A 22,718-nucleotide genomic window follows, 5' to 3' on the forward strand; every position below is an offset into this window, starting at 1 on the left:
GTGTATGGAAAGCCGTTTGGCTCATAACTATTACAGCTGTAATTTAAAATAAATACACCTGTATTTAATGATAAATACAGCTGTATTTATTTCTTAAACGTATACAATAAGTATCATTATTAATTACAGGTGTATTTTTTTTTATTAATTACAGGTGTATTTTTTATTAAATACAGGTGTATTTATTATAAATTACAGGTGTATTTATTTTTAAATACAGGTGTAATTATTATTAAATACAGGTGTATTTATTTTTAAATACAGGTGCATTTATTATTAAATACAGGTGCATTTATTATTAAATACACCTGTATTTATTATAAAATACAGGTGTAATTAATGATAAATACACCTGTATTTAAAAATAAATACACCTGTATTTAAAAATAAATACACCTGTATTTAATAATAATTACACCTGTATTTAAAAATAAATACACCTGTATTTAAAAATAATTACACCTGCATTTAAAAATAAATACACCTGTATTTAAAATTAAATACACCTGTATTTAATAATAAATACACCTGTATTAATCAGTTATTAGTCACGTGGTTAAGCGACTTAAAAACTTGGACTGGGAATCCACATGAAAAACACTAAGCTTATAGGCGTCTTCATCGCCTCGCTTTGCCGCCTTTTGACAGACTGAACAGCTCAAGATGGCGGGGGTGGCAAATGTCCCTGGTGTTTTGGAAGGTTTGCGAGTGCAGTTTTAATTAACGCTGTTGCCCAGGCTCGCACAGCAGGGTAAGTTAATTGTTTTATCAGACGAATTCGGTTCTTGTGACGATCTACACCGAGTCAGTGGGGCATCCACATCCAGAAGTTGAACTTGAAGGGAGGCCTGTACGCGTTTTTGACCAAAGATGCAAAATATTGGAATTCGGTGCGAGAGACTAGCTGCTATATCGTGTTATCGGTAATCTTGAACTTTAGCGTGTTAAATTCATAGCTCTTAATTCAGAGGCATTTAAGTCTCCAAATTTGTAGAACCTGTACTTGTAATCATAACAAGTCATTTTAGATCCCTTTGAAGTTACGGAATGAACTCCGATGATGAACTGTACGAATGCATTTGACCCATCAAAGAAGGAATTATCCGTGTGACCAGACAAGGGAGACAACTCTTTCGTGTAGATGATGTCCCATGGTTGACAACGTACACCATTTTCGGTGCATTTTCGTCACGCTAAAGTTCAAGATTACCTTGTTATCTGTGTGTGTGTGTGTGTGTAATCCGTTGTAAAGTGTATATTATGATTATTTGGTGGCGGCGGCAGTGGTACGTATATAATCTCATATGGAAAGCCGTTTGGCTCATAACAAACCTTGATTGATATGGGTTAAAGCTGTGGTCTATTTATGACTTTCCGGGGCTACGAGGTTGAAAAATAGGGACAAAATCATGTACAGATTTCTGTACAGCAAGCACTACCCGAAACTCCACCTATACGGCGTGTATGACCTTGAGAGCTTCAGTCAACGCTTGAATTTTGCAGTGGTAACATCCGGTTTGCTCTCGCAGAGCTGAGCATATTTGTTGTCAAGAAGGATCGAGCAGAAAAAATAAACGACTTGGCAGGGATTCGAACTCAAGGCATCGGGGCCTCGAAATGTCGGGGCCGATGTCTTAACCGCTAGGCCACTTCACCAGTATTGTCAAAGATAAAAAATTGATAATTTTATATCATTCTACGCTTGAATTATCATTTATGCGTTGCAAAAACGTAAAAATTGACATTAAAATTTGCCTTTATTTGCAAACATGTTTTACAGAATCGCAGTACATGTTTACACCGTCATGCTACACGACATTCGCGCCATGCAAATAGCTGCGATATCTCTATTTACAACATGCAAGAAAATGACAAGAACAGTAATTGAATCTCTCCAAAGCCAGTTGAAACCAGACATCTAAGAAATAGTTATACATGTATTCACTTCTGAACAACCGGCACGGTTGGCCTAGTGGTAAGGCGTCCGCCCCGTGATCGGGAGGTCGTGGGTTCGAACCCCGGCCGGGTCATACCTAAGACTTTAAAATTGGCAATCTAGTGGTTGCTCCGCCTGGCGTCTGGCATTATGGGGTTAATGCTAGGACTGGTTGGTCCGGTGTCAGAATAATGTGACTGGGTGAGACATGAAGCCTGTGCTGCGACTTCTGTCTTGTGTGTGGCGCACGTTATATGTCAAAGCAGCTCCGCCCTGATATGGCCCTTCGTGGTCGGCTGGGCGTTAAGCAAACAAACAAACAAACAAACAAACTTCTGAACAATGGGCGGATAGAGATATAAATCATGCTGCTTCAAGAATAACATAACATGAATTCATATCAATGTTTTTCCTTCATTTTCTCAATTGGCGCAGTAGCCTAGTGGTTAGGACATGAGACACGAAGTCGAGAGTTCGAATCTTCGCCGGGGCGTTTATTTTTTCCCCTTGATCTCTCTTGAAGATAAAATATGATCAGTCTTGAGAGAGCAAACCGGCTGTTATCCCTGAAAAATTCAAGCGTTGACTGAAGCTCTCAAGGTCATACACGCCGTATAGGTGGAGTTTCGGGTAGCGTTTGCTGTACAGAATTCTGTACATGATTGTATCCCTATTTTTCAACCTCGTAGCCCAGGAAAGTCATAAATAGACCACAGCTTTAATCTCCAGAGCTGTGTACCAGGGAAAACCATGTTATAAAGTAGACTTTTTATTAAATTTAACTTGAGACATTTAAGCTGTACAAATTAATTTCATTCACAAATACTAGTTTCATAAATATCCTTGGCCTGCAGAGATAGAATAACAAATACTTGCACATTTTGTTTGTCTTAGTGTTCAGTAAAAATACAAAGGTTTTAAAGTAAAGCACCTTCATAACATGGAAACCGGAAGTTGTGACATGAATTTGAATACTGCTAACACTACCAAGAAAATAATATATATATATATTCTATGTTGTTTTGTTGCAAGTCTGCATCATTAACAACCTGGAGTATTACTGGAAAAAAATTATTACTAAAGAAAATATGTATACTCTCGATACTCTCCATGCACATGATTTTTGTGCAGACGAGAATTTTTGCAATTCAATAAAAGGGCGACCACCCAGTAAAGTCTTGGTTCAATTATTTTCTTTTTATGGGTTAGTTGTTAGCAACAATGTAACCGACAAACTTCAAACTGAATTTTGGTGCTTTCCTCTAACATATATTATATATTTGAAAAAGCATCAATGTTTACCTGTGTCAAGTTTCTTTTTTGGGAGAGTATACATTCAAGTTGCCATTTAATACATGTTTTAAGGACTGAAAATACATGTCACAAAATGGGAAACGGCCCAGGAGAATAACTTGTATGTAAAGCAGCAAATGATAAACACATGGTTTTACCCCTGAAAGCTCCAAAGATTTGGGAAAATGAATCTCGTTTGCCTTCACATATCAAACTGAACGTCAAGCAGCTCAAAAAAAGTCTCAAGAAAAGTTACGCTTTCAAAATAGCATTTCATTCTGTGTCGCAAAGCATGCTTAACATTTCTACGCTTCTACAAATGAACACAAGCATGCAATAATTCCCTCTCTTTTGAGTCCTGGTACTTGTATGCTTATTAAGAAAGCGGGATGATGTTTCCTTTATTTCAGAATTTCTTTTTTGTCTTGTTTCAGATGGAAAGTGCGGAGAAACCACCATCTCAGATTTCGTGTTTTTCATGTCTGGGAGCCGGTCCACAGTACCAGGAGGGTACCAGAGTCCTCTGACCGTGGTGTTTGTGGACACACCCGAAAAGCCACTCCCCAGAGTGTCAACTTGTGCCCTCAGAATGCAGGTGTCTGCCCGACACGTCAAGAACTGAGGCAGAAGCTGTCCCAGGCTGTTCTTGAAGGGGGTGGATTTTATTTATTGTAAAAACTTTCCTTCAATGGTGCGTTTAGTTTCTGCTTGGTAGCCGTAGCTGTTGGTGTTTCTATCTGTACACACCCTGGGGGGGGGGGGGGGGGGGGGTGTTAACGTTGAACTTTGAAATCTTAAAATTATTAAGACAAGGTGTGTGTGGTTTTTTCTCTCCGTAAAATAAGCTTTATTTTAGGTGCCTGTACCGTACATCATTTCTTACTTGCTATTAAATGCAAGAGAGAGACTTTCGAAGATTTGATGTTTGTGTTTCGCATTATTTTTGCTTGGTAGCCGTAGGTGTTGGTGTTTCTTTCTGTACACGCCCTGCGAAAAAATGTTTGTTCTGCAATTTTGAAGAGAATTCACAAATGTATTCAAACTGAATTATTTGAGGTCATGCTGCAAAGGAAAAAAAAAACATGACCCTGATTTAAACGGTTTCCTATACTCCTTTACATACCTTGTTTTTGTTTTGATTGTTTTCTTTGCTTTTTGCAGGGGGGGGGGGGGTGTTTAACGTTGAACTTTGAAATCTTAAAATTATTAAGACAAGGTGTGTGTGGGTTTTTTCTCTCAGTAAAATAAGCTTTATTTTGGGTGCCTGTACCGTACATCATTTCTTACTTGCTATTAAATGCAAGAGAGAGACTTTCGAAGATTTGATGTTTGTGTTTTGCATTATTTAAATTGCCGTTGTGTTTCAAGAGTGTGTTCTGTTCTTATTTGTTTTTTTGCACCACTGTTTGTCATTATGTTGCCTGCTTTTCGTGTTCCGTGTAACGCTGTCCATGGAAAACATGTAAAGCATTGTATTTCTCTCGACTATTGATCAAGTAAACTAAGCACTTCACATCATATCAGGTATCAGTTACCTAATGTACAGAATAAATGGTTCAACCCCCCTACTACACGAATAACACGTTGCCAGCAAAATATCAAAAGCACTCGGACTAGCGTTACAGTGTCCCATACAAAACTTGGCAATATACACCATAAACCGGATACAAACAAATCAATTGCACGCTAACAACTTTGTTATACTGTCTCATAATGGTATACAAATTAATAAACTCAAAAGCGTTTGTAACAGTTATGATAATGTGATATTCGTGCCCTGTGTAACGATAGTCTGTTTTTATGTTTTACCAAATTAACCAAAACTGGCGTTGTCTACTGCTTTTCCTTTTATAGTTTTACACTCCTCTGTAGTGAAGGTCACTGCTCACACAAGGGCGGGGATGTAGCTCAGTCCTGTTGGCCGCTGTCAGCGCGAGTTCGTCCCCACGTTCGGCGAGAGATTTATTATTGCTCACAGTCAACTTTGTGTGCAGACTCTCCTCGGTGTCCGAACACCCCCGTGTGTACACGCAAGCACAAGACCAAGTGCGCACGAAAAAGATCCTGTAATCCATGTCAGAGTTCGGTGGGTTATAGAAACACGAAAATACCCAGCATGCTTCCTCCGAAAGCGGCGTATGGCTGCCTAAATGGCGGGGTAAAAACGGTCATACACGTAAAAGCCGTGGGAGTTTCAGCCCATGAACGAACAAACGGCTCACACAATTTCAGCTTTCTTGTTTAGTTTATAAATTTCAGCCTCAATTCCTCGTCTCTGTAACCAGTATTAAATAGTGACTGTTTTGCTAACTGTTCAGCTGTCACCTGCCAAGTAGAACCGATGTATTCTTTATGATGTGATAAAATTAAAGTATTCATTCCACTTTGTGATGGATGAACTCGCAACTGCCAAGTATTACCAGTCTTATGATGGGATAAAAATTAAGTATTCATTCCATTTTGTGATAGGTTAACTCTCAACTGCCAAGTAATACCAGTCTAATGATGTGATAAAAATATTCATTCCATTGTGTGATGGGTTAACTCTCACCTGCCAAGTATTACCAGTGTGTCTTGTGATGTGATAAACATAAAGTATGCATTCCATTTTGTGATGATTTTCCTTATTTAAAGTGGATTTTCTGCATGACACTTGTTTGATTAAAATTAATTGTATTTGTGGCAGACAACTTGAGTTATGTTTTGTGTTTTTGTAAAAACTTGTTTTTTTTAATATGACTGGAAATGAGACTAGCAGCCATGAATCCATAACTACATTTTGCTGTCCATCATAGACATCTCACTCGCACATGTTCATTGCCTCACCATACAGGAATCAAAATCCATACAAACAATTTGTATTATCCAATATTCAAACTTGTCATACACATTTATTCATACACAAGAATTATGTGTCATACACATTCAAGCAATCAAGATCCAATAAATGTATATAATTGATGTTCTTAAAAAGACTACACACACACCTAAATATATAGGTGATCTTTGAAATGGGACATTTACATGCAAAATTCAGAATGCAAACGGAGCTTTGGCTTGCAAATTTAATAGTCATTAACCAGCACATAATATGAATAATTTTTGAAATTGTTGTGATACTGATTCAATTTTTCACATAAAATCAGAATTTCATTTATTTTAGTTTCCTGATACAAATGATTCGTCTAGCTTACCTTGAATAAACATACCAATACGTCAAAAAGTAGGACATCTGAGCTCAAAGATTAATAGTTTGGTTTGAAAAATCTCTAAATACACATAATTACAAAAACAAAACAAAATTCCGTGATAGAACATGTACTGATCTTGCAACTAAAGTAAAAAGGGGACTCGGGTGTGCTGTTAAAATTGTTGGCACATTTTAGTATCTAAAACTCACCTTTGATTTTAGGGCAGGGGCTCACATCCATGAGAGGTGGTATAGGACAAATGTCCTGGACAATGCAAAAGTGATAGGACATTTGTCCTGAACAAAACTAAATCAATAGGACTTTGTTTTTTTGCAACAAAACGTAAATTTAATTAAACGTGACTCGTTTATTGTCACACAATTAACAGAACAAATAAATTAATTTTCTTGGCAAAAAGGTATAACAGAACAAATCAAAGTAATAACAACGTGTTGTTTTGTCTGTGAGCTAATGACGACAATTCACTGTGATTGTTCCTTTCTCTTGCTGAAGAGCATGCGCTTTCTGGTGGATGCCCACAATTACACAACCTTCACCACCCACTGTTTCTTTTGAATGTCATCCTTTGGCCCCTCCAGGTAGCAAATCAAACTACTGTAAATTGGAAAGTACTGACAATGTCCGGATCAAATGAAAGCATAATCGGACAATGACCATGCACTTTGTTACAAAAACAATAGGACATATGTCCTCTTGCATGAAAAAGTATATGACATTTGGAAAAAATATCCGTGTATGTCCGATGTCCGACGTGGATGTGAGCCCCTGTTAGGGGGTGCCTATTCTTTCTTTATTCGGTGTTTAACATTGTTTTCAACCACGAAGGTTATATCGCGACGGGGGAAGGGGGGAGATGGGATAGAGCCACTTGTCAATTGTTTCTTGTTCACAAAAGCACTTAATCAAAAATTTGCTCCAGGGGCTTGCAACGTGGTACAATATATTACCTTACTGGGAGAATGCAAGTTTCCAGTACAAAGGACATAAAATTTCTTACATACTGCTTGAGTAAAATCTTTACAAAAATTGACTATATTCTATACAAGAAACACTTAACAAGGGTAAAAGGAGAAACAGAATCAGTTAGTCGCCTCTTACGACATGCTGGGGAGCATCGGGTAAATTCTTCCCCCAAACCCGCGGGGGGTACCTATGCGACTGACCACAATGTTTACTTTCATCAGGCACAAAGTTCTTCAGCAGAAGAATGATTAATATTCTAGCAACAAACATGCAATAAATTCATACATGATTATTGATGTTCAAAAAATGCTCTACACTACTTCACCAAACTAAATGGAGAACTGAAAATGTTTAAAACACTTTCTTTCTTTATTTGGTGTTTTCAACCACGAAGGTTATATCGCCACGTGGAAGGGGGGGGGGGGGGGGGGGGAAGATGGGATAGAGCCACTTGTTAATTGTTTCTTGTCCACAAAAGCACTAATCAAAAAATTGCTCCAGGGGAAAACACTAACCATAAACAATAAACACCACTATGAGGTTTGATAGGTAACTTAAAGGGACCTTGACCTTCAATGAACGTTGCAAAAAGCTTATGTTCTGATGAATATGGGTGAATGAGGCACCATTGAATATAAAAAGAAAAATAACTGATTTGACTCTAGTTAAACTATGGCGCTCATGGCATCATACCAAAGTTTGAACGAGTATCCCTTTCACTGTTCTGTACAGCTGTGAAAACACAGTGAGACATAATAATAATGAACATAAATTAATCACCCCTTCTCGCCAGAGCTCACGGCAAAACACAATAGCAAAACAAATCAGAGCATTCACACACCGACACACACAAAGTCGTTAAAGGTTTATTGGCTGCGGCAATAATAGCCGCAAGAATAATCCTTTAGTTAGTTCAAAGTACCCAAGCATGTCCTGTATACAAAAGTAAGGCGATTGAGATTTTATTTTGTTTTTTTTACACAAGCCAGAGAACACCAGTGCTTGTGAGAGCAAAACGTTTGCCCGTAGAGAAGTGAACCTTCCTTATCTTTCGCACCAGAGAGCTGTTCAAAAGGGGTATTGTGCAAGTTGGCTATTAAACCATTGTAATTCGGAAAATGTCTTTAACCTTCGCCGGCACTCGTGGGTCCGTGCGGACCCAGAAGGGTGTTTGATTGCAAATATCTTTTAAACGAGTTGGAATTTTTTAATGAGCTTTTAGAAATGCCTCAGACACCTAACAAGCTATCATCTCCTAAAAGCTCATTAAATTTCAGTGATAATTAATTAATTAATTAATGGTCAAATTTAGACTACACACGGAAGCATTTGTGGGGACGTGCGGACCCATACTTCTCAAAGAAGGAAAAGCGTGTATACCCTTCCGAGGCACTCGTGGGTCCGTGCGGACCCAGAAGGGTGTTTGATTGCAAATGAGACAGTGACAAAAGGTCAGGTGTCATGTCTACTGTCCCGAATGACACACGATTGCTGACATTTCACCATTGCCAAAAGAATAAACAAATAAGAAATAGGTAGAAAATGAATGTGAAAACTGACTTTGATTGTTGATCAGTATTTTCTATACCACTAACAAATAATCTACTTACACATAGCTGTTTGGCAAATGTATGTTGCATGGGACACACTGACATGAAAGTGGAAGATGTTTTTCCCTCTAGAGAAACTACATATCAAGTTACACTTTTTGTGCTCTTCCATTCCAGTTGGCAATCAATTGTTAACGCATGTTATTAGAAAAAATAGAACGAAAACAGATTAGATAGAATGAAAAATGTACTGGTGATGTCATTTGGGACATACTGACATGAAAACGTCACCTTTTGTCATTGTCTCAAATATCTCTTAAACGAGTTGGAATTTTTTAATGAGCTTTTAGAAATGCCTCAGACACCTACAAAGCTTTCATCTCCTAAAAGCTCATTAAATTTCAGTGATAATTAATTAATTAATTAATTAATTAATGGTCAAATTTAGACTACACACGGAAGCATTCGTGGGGACGTGCGGACCCATACTTCTCAAAGAAGGAAAAGCGTGTATACCCTTCCGAGGCACTCGTGGGTCCATGCGGACCCATACTTCTCAAAGAAGGACAATTGTGCAAACCCTTCCGTGGCACTCGTGGGGCCATGCAGACCCATAATATTTTACCAAATACCGTGTGCAGTCTAAATTTGACCATTAATTAATTAATTAATTATCACTGAAATTTAATGAGCTTTTAGGAGATGATAGCTTTTTAGGTGTCTGAGGCATTTCTAAAAGCTCATTAAAAAATTCCAACTCGTTTGAGATATTTGCATCAAACACCCTTCTGTGTCCGCACGGACCCACGAGTGCCACGGAAGGATATGCATATTTTTCTTTCTTTGAGAAGCATGGGTCTGCACGGCCCCACGAGTGCCACGGAAGGATATGCACATTTTTCCTTCTTTGAGAAGCATGGGTCTGCACGGCCCCACGAATGCGTCCGTGTGTAGTTGATAACGAGTGCCGGCGAAGGTTAATGGCTGAATAACAATGAGTTCCTTTATACGTTGGATTGGGCAAGCCATATATATATATATATATAAATATATCTAGCATCAATAAACCTAAAAATACACTAAGGTCTTTTTCAAAAACAATAGTCTGTTTTAAAAACTTTCAGCAATTTTCAACCTTATAAATCTATACTATAGATACATCAAAAGAAATTTGGTCAGACATGGGATTCAGAAAAAGTGATAATTAAGGAAAAAAAAAGTGGGGGTCTGGGGACCGCAGAAGGCCCCCAGTAGGGTCCAGGGGCAACGCGAAGCCCCCAGAAGCTGAAGGTTTTTAGTATTTTAGACACACAAAAATGGCCCTGAAATGCATATTTCAGCTTAATCATAGCCCCCCCCCCTCCCTTTCTCTTCCTTCCCATGTTTCTCAAATTAATTTTACGCTAAGACTCAAAATAAGGAGGAGAAAGAGAGAGAGAGAGAGATATGGGGGGGGGGGGGGGGGGGTGGTGGTGGCGTGTGACGGTGTGGTTTCAATGTTCTTACCTTGTCGGTGCCAAACGACCCCAGTGACTGATTACACGACTGGGTTTTCAGGATAGTCAGGTGCTTGTTGCTTTTCAAGTGGCTTTTGAGGGCAGTCTTTCCATTGGAACCGTAGTTGATAACATTAACATCGTTGCACAAAGTGCACTAAGCTTTTCCCGGCAAGTTGATTTTAGCAAAAGCATCGCCAACTTTCAGTTTCACGTCTTGTGTCTTCTGGCCTTTCTCGTATTTCCAGCTCAATGATACAACTTCATCGAGCCAGTCGAATCTCCAGAGATTTTTCTTGTACTTCTGCTGGTCAATTTCCCGGGATAGAACGGTTTCGTCTCGCTTTAGCTTCCTCATCATTTTTGCAAGTGGCTCGAAGCGATGTAAAAATGGCGCCGAATCATTCTCATACGGTATGCTTTAGCTTATACTGAATCCCCGATAGCTACGTTGAAACGGTGACTGTAGGAGACAAAGACACAGAGCGCGTTCCCATACGGATCGACCAGCAACAGTCTGACCGTTTTAGGAACCAACCGTTCAAGAATAGTATGGAATGGAGCGTCGCGATCAGCGGACCGTCCGAAAAACTTGGGTCTTTACCAACATATACCCCAACATTTTCTCAGCGGATTTGCACGAATCTCAAGAATGATCCCTGGAGCCTAAAAATTTACGGAATTCCGTAATTTTACGGAAGAATCCCATGTCTGTTTGGTGCAATTAAACAGGTAACCTAATGGCAAATCATTGTGTAAAACTTTCTTTACAACTTTCTTTCACAAAGTGTATATATTTTTTTTTTTTTTTTTAGCAATATTGTTTTCGTGGTGCAGTACCTGTGTTTAAAAATAATAAAATACACAGCGGACATAATTTCGCTTTATTTGAATGACTTTCCACTTTACAAAGATTGGTTTAGAATTAGAGCGCAGATTTAAACCAATTTGAAAAAAACAGTTGCTTATACCTTCTACCATGCTTGGTACTTTGAACAAACTTTATGATTGTTTTTGAGGCTTACATTGTTGCAGCACAATGCTGCTCAGTGCAAATTAACTTTTTTGAAGGCGAAGTGTCTGCACCCAGACACATCCTTACTCTGAGGTCTGAAAGCAAACCCGCAAATTGAGGCACACCTCCCAACGCCATGCAAGATATTGCAGATTTATTGCACGATTACGTGGCTGGAGCGGATAGGGCAAGTAGCCTAATAAGTTTACAATTTAAAACGAATGCTTCTTTCATTGACAAAAGCAGTAATCATGTGTCAAAACACTGGATCGGCTTTGGAATGCGCTTGTAAATAAAAGTAGACAATGAATTTTTCTTGTGATTCCACTGACCAATCTGCTTGTAGTCTGGACAATCAAGCGTACAAAATATGGCAAAATCGTATGGGTTCACAGGTCTGCTATACACTTCAGGTTTGGGGTGTCCACAAGCTAACTTTTTTTTTACTCGAGCATGTTGGCAACGAACTGGAGAACAACATCTGACCATGTTGATCGGTGGGTGGCCCACTCCGAGGGTCAATGCGCTCCGTTAGTTGCACGAGCTGTTCCTCAGAGAGGGGGCAAGCCGTGGCAGGCACATCCTAACGACTGTCTGGCAAAGGATGGTCCTCGATTATCGATTGAAGGCTTCTCCCTTTCCAGAAGTCCTGTACTGCTGTGGATGTGCTGGCTCGTCTCTCCAGCATCCCCCTGAAGAAGAGCTGCAGGGGAGTTCTGTTGCGCTCTGTCCTCAGGGGTTGGTGGTTCTTCTGTTCCACAATCCACTGTAGGGACCGGTTCAGCCTGGGCAGAAAAACATAGTGGAGGGCCCACAAGTGAATGGGATTGTCCATGTTCAGTATCCCCAGACCACCTTCTGCCTGTGGTGTTCCCATTGCAGTAAACAGGTCATGGTAAGGGTTCACCACATCTTTCCAGACGTCGAGCCAGAGACGCTCGATCCTTTGGTTATGGTCACTGCGGCCTTGCATCGCACTGCCTCTCCCTTCTCCCCTGTGTTCATTCATGAGGGCGACGACATCCAGATTCTCGCCACCATGGTCCATGCGGACTCTTGACGGGAGTCCAAAGCGTTGGGTTCCACCCAAAAACAGATCCCGAACGGTCTCTGACCTGTTGTTTCGGTGGCATGGAGGAAGGTAGTGGCCCGGCTAAAGCCATCGATTGCCCCATGAATCACCATTTTCCACCTGCAATATAACAAACAGAGATCCGTTTCCATATGTGATTTCACCACACAAATTCTGATTAAAGAGTTATTGGGAAATAAGTACAGGTAACATGCTCAGTAAATATTAAAAAGTAATGGTCAAAGTGCTTTTTCATGACCGAGAATCAAGACCATTATTTTTAATATATATCATTGAGAAAAGGTGTGTAACCCATTTAATCCACCTTTCTTCAATTTTGCAAAGAAATAAATCAAGAAAAGCAATTGCTTTATATGACTTTTCTTCGTCATGTCCATAAGCCTTAAGGGTCTTGTAGGTCTTAAAAGGAGGATTCCACTAACTGCTGGGACTCTAAAATTTGATAAAAACAAGCAAAATTTTGGTAATGTCTGCTGGTTAATAACACATACAATTCAGTGAAATTTAATAAAAATAACTGAGAAAACCGCAATGTAAAGCTTTTACAAACTTGACCCCACTGTGACCCCAAAATGTGACAGGGATCAACCAAACTAGGGTCACGTAGGTAGATGATCAAATCCTTCAAGTATTCAAAGTTTCAAAGCTCAAGCTTCAAAAACACCTGAGATAACATCAATGTTAAGATATTTTGATTCGAACATGACCCCCTGTGACCCCAAAACTTGACAAAGGTCAATCTTCTTCTTCTTCAGCGTTCGACGATGGCTGTGTCTAGATTCTTTGGCCCGTGATGTTGACGAAGTGGGCTGTGACGAAGGTCAATCAACCTTATGTCGTCTTCTTCTTCTTATGCGTTCGTGGGCTGAAACTCCCACGTGCACTCGTGGTTTGCACGAGTGGAATTTTACGTGTATGACCGTTTTTACCCCACCATTTAGGCAGCCATACGCCGCTTTCGGAGGAAGCATGCTGGGTATTTTCTTGTTTCTATAACCCACCGAACTCTGACATGGATTACAGGATTTTTTCGTGCGCACTTGGTCTTGTGCTTGTGTGTACACACGGGGGTGTTCGGACACCGAGGAGAGTCTGCACACAAAGTTGACTCCGAGAAATAAATCTCCCGCCGAACGTGGGGACGAACTCACGCTGACAGCAGGCAACTGGATACAAATCTAGCGCGCTACCCACTGAGCTACATCCCCGCCCACAATCTTATGTCAAGTTGGTAGATTATCAAAACCTAGAAGTGTGCGTACTATTAAAGCTCTAGCTAAAAACACATCTGAGATAACATCAACGTTAAGTTTTTATTAAACGAACATGACCCCGCTGTGACCCCAAAATTTGATGAGGGTCAACGAAACTGGGGTCACTTCGTGAAATCATCAAACCCTAAAAGTGTGCAAAGTTTCAGAGGTCTAGCTGTATAAACTTCTGAGATAACAGCTCAACGTTACATTTTTTGTCCTTGGACAGACAGCCTGCCCACAGCACACATAATTATTTTGATCAAGTATTATTCACTCAGCCAGTCTACCTGCACAAGCATGTGATTAATCCATGGTTGAAGAGTTCTGTGAAAATTGCGCAATTCTGCAAACTCTTTATAGCAGTTAATTTAATTTCGAATAAAATAAAGTACATAGTTGTTCTGCTAAGACGATAAGGCAAATATTTTTGCGTTCTTTTCATGTTTAAGTATCTCGGGAAAAAAAGTTCTATTTATGAAGTGAAATATAATTGACCTACAGATTACTGTCTTTTTATTTGTACAAATGCAAAATGGGAACAACTCTATTTTCTACACAAAATATGAGAGTTACTTGCCTTGAGACCTTGTGTCTGGTACAACGTAGATTTTGATTTAGAAAACAACCAAACTTATGGATCTTATATTGGATTCTGTGTGTTGAAACCTGAAATGAATAGTGTAAATGCAGTATGTATGAGCTCTTTCCTCTTTCGAATATTTGAGCATTCAGAACTTTTCAGTCACCAAGCAGTGACCACACAGTGTGGTTTCTCAACCTATGAGCTATCGAGGATTCAGACTGGTTGCTGGGTGGTTATTTGTTAGGACTAGGTAACTTGGTATTCACCAAAAAGTATTCCCCCCTCTGCTTATTTCTCTGTTAACTTGAAGGGGTGTTTATTGTTAAAAAAACACACCAAGCAACCAAATTTAAATAACCACCCAGTAGAAATGGTAAGGTATAACCAGAATATGTTTTGTATTCCGTGGGGAAATCATCAATGGACCAGTCTTTCATTACATATCCAGAAAATGACAAAATAAAAAGAAAAGAAAAGAAAATACTTGCACACGACTCACCTTCGTTACCCACCTACCCCTTAAAAGACGCCCTTCCTTTTACGATCCCAAACAAGACATTTTCAAGACCCTGTTTCATAGCTGCCAACCCCTGTGAAGCCCAAAGAGTAGCATTTTGGAACTTTCACCCAATGTCAGAGTTGCAATTGGTGTTTATAAGCGTAGCACTCGCATAATCTTAAATTTGAATCGCAAGCCCGCATTTAAAATGCCATCAAAAACGTTTGTAAGATTCTGAGAGCTCTACGACATTACAACCGTCTAAACATAGTTCAATGTCACACGCTTTCCTTCTTTGCCACTACTAAAGCAAACGTATGCAAGATTGTATGTTACACGCTTTAGGAGCATGGCAAGAACGGATTCAAACTCAAAATCGTCACTCCAAAAAAACATAAAATGCACACACGACTTTTATTTCTCCTGCTGTTATCGTTTCTTCTCTTTACAGATTCTTCAACGCTCAGAATACTGAAAACGGCACCCCAGACGACAGTACTGTTTCCATACGCGAATTTAACTTCCCTTGGAAAGTGGTTCGCTCAGGAGGCCTGTTTGTCTGACACTATAAGGACAGAGTTCTGAACATAGATGACAAAGATTCCGGAATGAACAAACATTTTGCGGATGCAGACACAGAAAGACGTCATGAAGAATGAGATGCTTCAAAAGATACAGACTGTGACGATGACTGTGACGTCATTCCCATATAACGAGACGTCATTCACAGTTGTTCGGTCACTTCCGTCAAAAAGTAGATTTAGACAATCAACGTAATCTCGTGTGGAAGAAAACGTCTGTCACACAACCAAGTCGGAATAGCAGGTATTATTACCTATACACGCAAAGTCTGTCGAATTCTTCGGCAAAAATCGTTGAAAATGATTTGCCCGCATCGGCGTGGAACTTGCACCATAATCTTCACCACCCTTACGTTTCCCCGTTTTTATCCTGTCTCCCTCCAGTTTCCACTTCTAACACCGTCACTGTGCACAGCTTACAACTTAACAAGTGCATTGCATATTCTAATCAAATTCACAATTGGCGCATAGAGTCACCGGAAATGCGAATGCTTGCAATAAAATTCACGATTTGCTAAGCAAGTCACGTGGACAATATCGAGTCATAACGGAGTGGTTCCCAGCCATCGGTACTCGACTAGTTATGCAATGTTCATTGTTGATTGTCAAGCAATAAGTGAACATTTTGCACGCTTGTCATTTTTTTTTTTTTTTAGCGTAGCAGCTCAGGGCTTAGAGTAGCAGCGTAGCAATTCCTGCAAAATCGGAGCATGCTGCGCCAAAATCGTAGCAATTGGCAGGTATGCTGTTCTCTAAGATATTCTGCTCATAACCTCTGTAAGTTTACCCCCATTATAAGACCTTATTATCTCAGGGTTATGTAGGTCTTAAAAGAAAGATTCCAGCGTCATAAAATAATGTTTAAGAGAATTCCTTATGCCACCTGTATCAATCCACTCAAATTCCATGTTCAAACTGGCACAACCCCCAACATCCTCCCCACCACCGGACACACTCAACATTCACCAAATTTTGAAAAAGGATTTTTTTGTGCCCAGTGTATGTATTTGTAGCTGTACTCACGATATCAACTTGTGGTATCCGTCTAGATGCCAGAGAGCGTTTGGTCCTGATACTTGGTACAGACGACGTCTCGTGGGCCTCAACGCCAAAGCTCTGACAGCTACTCCACCAGGATCAACCCGCTGGATGGCTCCCCGTACTCTGTGCCTTTGTGGAGCGTGTAAGAATACAACTTATTACACTAACGTGACATACCACTCATGTCATAACAATACCATTCACTCTACATTGCATGTGTAAAGAGGTCTTGTCTGACAAGGACCTGATTTTTCACTGCCTCCAATACCGAAACAAGCGTCCTTCTTTGAACACTCGGAAGAATTTTAAGAACGTAAACACCACACCAGTGACATTTCCTTGCTTTGACATAAAAGATTACACGAGGCATTCGGAGAGATCCAGGTTCAATTTTTAAGCTTCTTCAATCTGGGCGCTTCGACAAAGGGACATTTACAGCAATGAACATGCAACAGTATGTACAGGGTCCCCACTGGTTTTTAGAAACAAAATTCCATGACTTTTCCATGAGCCTCAATAGCATTTTCCATGACTAGATCCACAGGTCGCCATTTCCGAACACGCAAACTTTTTACATCTTGTCACTGCCAGTTTTGACACTGGCTTGCTTTGCACTGAATTTGAGTCAGTTTCTACGCAGTGTCTCTTTGACAAGCAAGTCAAGCATTTGCTACGCAGTCAGATTATCGGTAATGTTTGCTGGTCCTGTCATTTCACTAAACTGGACCAGCCACTGTTTGTATCCATCTGCACTTTCGTAAATTCCGTTTCATAACCGTCACTAACACTGTGACTTGACGCACTGTCATTTTTTTCACCGCGATACACAGTTCATTGCGAAGATCTTCCTTGGTAATTCGTTCCAATTCCGCATACTTTTTGTTGTCAAGAAACAACCCGAAAGAAAGCTGGCGTGCTAAAGGTTAATTTTTTTTCTTTCTTATTTATGTTAAATTCCATGACTTGAATTGAAATTCCATGACTTGAATTGAAATTCCATGACTTTCCATGACCTGTACGAACCCTGTATGTAGGATAAACAGAATACTACATGGCTTCCTGTTTGATACCAGTTTTACACTAGTGTTTTGAAATATTGTTCGCAGTTTAATATTTAAAAGCACAACTTGTGTAAAAGTGGTATTTCATAGGAAACCATATAGTATTCTCTATGTGGACAACAATGTCACAGGCTTACCCACTAAAGTTCTTTAGGAGCTTCTGACACATTTGCCTTAAAAACAACATGCAAAATAACTTGTGGAATCCAAAAGCACCATGCCACATTAGTGGCCCAATTAGAGCTGCAGACTATTACGCTTTCGATGTAGCATGCTACTTGTAAAACAGAAAATGCTACTTCGTTATACAGACACTCTACAATGTTCATTTGTTCCTGCTGCTGTTTTCTTGTCTGAACACAGTTATTGCAACATTTGTGTCTTGACATATAAACATGCAGGTGCAGTGGATTATAAGATGATGCAATACTTAAAGATAAACACCATTTGCTACACTATAAATTCAAGATTGCTACACATGAAGCTTCATAGGGGCTGACAGCTCTGCATCATACACCTGCACATAAATCTTACTGACTGAGTTGATGTGTATTTACACATTGCACACCTCCCACATTGAAGTAAACAATTGAATATCTTCAGTTAATCGAAGTACACTTAAAGATGAAGTTCTCTCCATAGGAATACTGTGCATCACCCTTGCATGTAAGTGAACTCAAAGTACTATGTGAACAGAACAGAACCAATTCTGGTCTGTTTGCAACCGCATGAACGCAGGAAAGAGATCATTGTCAGATTGAATTACAATTAACATTGACACGCTTCCATTTGAAACTTTTCAGTTGTCATTGTGGATTGACGCCCCGGGCCCCAGATCCTGCGTTTAACTTTATCCTCGACGAACAAAACAACAGGCACCAATTCGGTGGCCGCCTCACCTGTGATTGTGTTGACCAGGTTGGCAACCGAGCCAGACAGGGTAGAATTGCTGGTACCGGTTGTCATCGATCCCGATGTTGAGGCGATGGCCTCACGATCACCCGAAACAGCTTCTTGCAGACGTTGGTTGTCTTTCTGGAGCGAGACAATGGCCACTTGGCAGGTCTCTTGCCGCTCCCCCAGCCTGCGTAGCTCAGCCAATACCGCGGCCAAAGCAGTGGCGCTTTCTTCCCCTCCTGCTGTGGCTGACTCAAACCCACCGGGTTGTCGCTGCGCGGCTGTCTGGTTGCTGGCCCTCGGCCGACCTGCAGCGGCTCGGGTGCCTTGATGCTGCCCTCCTGGGAGGCATATTCCTGTGCATAAAAAACAGGATATGTGAACACAGCCTTATTTGTCAGATTACTGAGAATTACACATAAGCCTTGAACTTGTCTGCTGCTCCTTGCAGGAGTTAACAACTCCTTCACTGTTCAGCCTGTAAAAGGTGTTTAATATCCCATACTTCTGAAGTTGTCACCAGATTTTGGGAGTCTGAAATACAAACCAAAGAAATTGATTAAAATCTGGCCCAAAGTACTTCAAACCAATTGTGTTTTCTGTGTCAAACTCAAATCCTGGCACCCAGTACCCCCACCAAACGAGTTTGGAATCTCTGAGGCTCAATACATTTATGACAAACAGAACACCAACAGGAAATTACATCATGGTTCTCTGAACTGTCACACACCAACATAATACCTGGCTAACAAATCCACATACTAACTAATGTTGGAATCTCTGAGGCCCTATAGCTTAATTTGACAAAAAGAACAACAGCGAACCATGTTTTCTGATTCTCTGAAAAATCAGCCCCACCATGAAATATTACCTAGCCCACGGTACATGTACTTTAACCAAAATAGTGTTTGTAATCTGTGAGGCACCAGCCAACACAAGTGACAACAGTACCTCCACATGAAATATTACCTAGCCCACAGTACCACAATCAAAATAAATTTGGAATCTCCTAGGCAAAATAACAGGTGATTGACAAAACAGTACTTCCACAGGAACCAATATTTCCTGATTCACTGAAATGACAAACACCTGAGGTAATTGACATACAGTACCTCCACAGGAACAAATATTCTGATTCTCTGAATTGACAAACGCTCACATGAAAAGGCATCGTAACACCAACATGTTCATCAGAATCTCACCTGAAAATTATTTCCAAGTACTCTGGAAAAACACTGATCCATACTATCCACCAACACAGAAACATACTGTTGAAACATGTCACGATATCTTGATTTGACAGAACACTCAACAATCGTGTTGATCGAAGAACCATTCCACCTTGAACTGGTTTTTAGACAAGGGACATCATCCACAACGAGCCTGTCATAAACTCGAGTTACTTCCCATCTACCGATCTGGTTGACCCCATTTAGAGCCGTCGATTTATAATGCCACCCACCCGCATCAAACAAGAAAGAAAATGTAAACAATTTGAAGATTCCCTGTTCCTATACCCGTGCTTTGTAAGCTGATCAGTCAAAACGCACAATGCAACCTGACCCGGCTACAACATTATTTAATCACACAAAAACCGACTGTGTTTATCGCCTGACGAAGGGACTTGTACAACCTGGCCTGTCCTGACGTTGCTTGATCTTCTTGATCTTGATATGTTACGCCAACAGGTCCCAAGCTTGGGAATATACGTTTGCTAGATGCACACCATCACCCAGGAAATGACGCTGCAAATTCAGGTAACGTAAACTGTTTTCCAGCGGAAAACATAAAATCATGGTCCCAAAATACAACTCTAGGGGAGTCCACAGTGCCCTGCCGAAGCAACGCATTGACCTCCATAGCTGCGGCGTTGTATGATGGATCGAAACACACACACAGACAGACAGACAGACAGACAGACAGACAGACAGACACATACACCACGACCCTCGTCTCGATTCCCCCCTCTACGTTAAAATATTTAGTCAAAACTTGACTAAATATAAAAACGGTATTACTTAACTTTAAAATCAGAATCTGTGACTGTGAAACATTGGTCCATTTCTCAGTTGTTTTTCAACAGTTTAAAATTCCTTTTTGAAGCTTTACTATTCTAATATTCAGCACAGAAGAGTTACCTGAAGTACTGTCCTCTGTCCTTTCAGACGAGCTTGTATCATTAAGGACCCAGTAAGCTTGTTGGAAGCAGTAATTGGTTCCACCAACGCATCCAACTCTTGATCAGATATCCTGGAATACACCATGCGTTGTACTTGTAGCATTCCATTTTCCCTGAAAATTGCCAAACACTTTTATTACTTGCGTTGTATCGATAAACGAAGCACAAGTAAGAAACAATAATAAAAGCAAAGAAAATAGCAACACGATATGCAAACATCTAACAAAGCCGAGCAGGCAGAATGACAGGTCTAATGAAAAACAAAGAGGTACCGATTCGGAAACAAGATCGCGATTCTTTCCTTCGCTGCACGACGCAAATCTTCTGTGACCTTTGACCAAACGTAGCTTCCACATTCGATCACCGTGCTCAGCTTAATATTTACAACAGAAAGCCGAGGGGGTGGAATACCGAGATGAACCTACAGAAATGTGCATCCTCAAACCTGACATATTCATCCCAACATTTAATGAACTCCAAAACACAGAAAGTTGCTTTCAGTTTCACACGCCATCTTTGATTGCCACTGCCAGTGGTCGGTCTGACTAATTACTACGCGACCGCACGCGACCACACGCGACCTTGCACTACCTCAAACTAAAGCAGGTGCATGTACTATTTTTATATATATATAGTATCTTCACAACATTATCTGACTTTATACCAAGTTTTAAGTCAAAGAAATTAAAAATAACGGAGCTATAATGTATTTTGCGACGTGCTATCGAGCTAAAGTGAAATCATCCGATGTTTGCACTTTTGCTCGCTAGCTCTTTGAAAATGCATCAGAATTAACTTTGTTTTTACTTCTCTGACTTAAAACTCGGTTCAAAGTATGATCATGTTGTGAAGATACTAGATATATAAAATGTTACATGAATATTATTTAGTTTGAGGTTGAGCCTGCGTTCTTAAACGAATGCGAACATGGTCGGACGCTGAATCACGATGATTTCACTTTAGCTCGATAGTTCGTCGCAAAATACATTATAACTCCGTTATTTTTAATTTCTTTGACTTAAAAATTGGTATGAAGTCAGACATTGTTGTGAAGATACTATATATATAAAAATATTACGTGAACATGCTTTAGTTTGAGGTCGCGCAAGGTAGTGCAAGGTCGCGTGTGGTCGCGTAGTAATTAGTCAGACCCCCAGTATTATCAAACCGGGACCCGGTACCCGTGTTTCAAAGATCACGCATTGTTTCTTCCATTAAGTCACAAATGAACAAGCAAACAAAACGTTGCTTACCTTCTTAAAACTTCTTCTGGCTCATTACCAGACTGCAACAAATTGACGCAATGGTGGGCTGTTGGAAGGTGCATGGCGCAAACCGGAAGTAGTATCTCCACGAGATTGTCGCTTTGCATGTCGTACATTTTCCGATTCAAGTTCTAATTTGTTCCAGCTGCATTTATTAAATGCAGCTGCATTTAAAAATAAATACAGCTGTATTTAAAAATAATTACACCTGTATCTAAAAATAATTACAGGTGTATTTATTTTTAAATACAGCTGTATTTACTATTAAATACAGGTGCAATTATTTTTAAATACAGCTGTATTTATTTTTAAATGCAGCTGCATTTAAAAATAATTACACCTGTATTTAATAATAAATACAGCTGTATATATTTTTAAATACAGGTGTAATTATTTTTAAATACAGCTGTATTTATGATTAAATACAGCTGTATTTATCATTAAATACAGGTGTATTTATTTTAAATTACAGCTGTAATAGTTATGAGCCAAACGGCTTTCCATATGTGTGTGTGTGTGTGTGTGTGTGTGTGTGTGTTTGTGTGTGTGTGTGTGTGTGTGTGTGTGTGTGTGTGTGTGTGTGTGTGTGTGTGTGTGTGTGTGTGTGTCTGTGCGTGTGTGTGTGTAGAGCGATTCAGACCAAACTACTGAATCGATCTTTATGAAATTTGACATGAGAGTTCCTGGGAAAGATATCCCCGGATATATATATATTTTTTACGATAAATACTTTTGATGACGTCATATCCGGCTTTTTGTAAAAGTTGAGGCGGCACTGTCACACCCTCATTTTTCAAT

The 22,718-nt window shown here is 39.9% G+C and overlaps 1 protein-coding gene across 5 annotated transcripts; it reads right to left on the reverse strand.

Annotated features, from left to right (window-relative positions):
• Window positions 1-6,276: 6,276 nt before the first annotated feature.
• LOC138954723 (uncharacterized) lies at window positions 6,277-22,124 on the reverse strand. Of its 5 annotated transcripts, none has more exons than XM_070326498.1 (5): window positions 21,101-22,124; window positions 20,615-20,768; window positions 18,479-18,832; window positions 16,501-16,647; window positions 6,277-12,657 (listed from the first exon to the last, which is right to left on the reverse strand). In XM_070326498.1, the coding sequence occupies exon 5, from the start codon at window positions 12,511-12,513 to the stop codon at window positions 12,049-12,051; it is 465 nt and encodes a 154-aa protein (XP_070182599.1). In that variant the 5' UTR covers window positions 12,514-12,657; window positions 16,501-16,647; window positions 18,479-18,832; window positions 20,615-20,768; window positions 21,101-22,124; the 3' UTR covers window positions 6,277-12,048. The 5 variants fall into 5 exon arrangements, with proteins under 5 accessions (XP_070182599.1, XP_070182598.1, XP_070182597.1 ...); XM_070326497.1 differs by having other exon boundaries at window positions 20,928-22,124; XM_070326496.1 differs by having other exon boundaries at window positions 20,615-22,124.
• Between the last annotated feature and the right edge of the window lie 594 nt (window positions 22,125-22,718).

Source organism: Littorina saxatilis, unplaced genomic scaffold (genome assembly GCF_037325665.1).
Source record: "Littorina saxatilis isolate snail1 unplaced genomic scaffold, US_GU_Lsax_2.0 scaffold_581, whole genome shotgun sequence".
NCBI classification, from domain to species: domain Eukaryota; kingdom Metazoa; phylum Mollusca; class Gastropoda; order Littorinimorpha; family Littorinidae; genus Littorina; species Littorina saxatilis.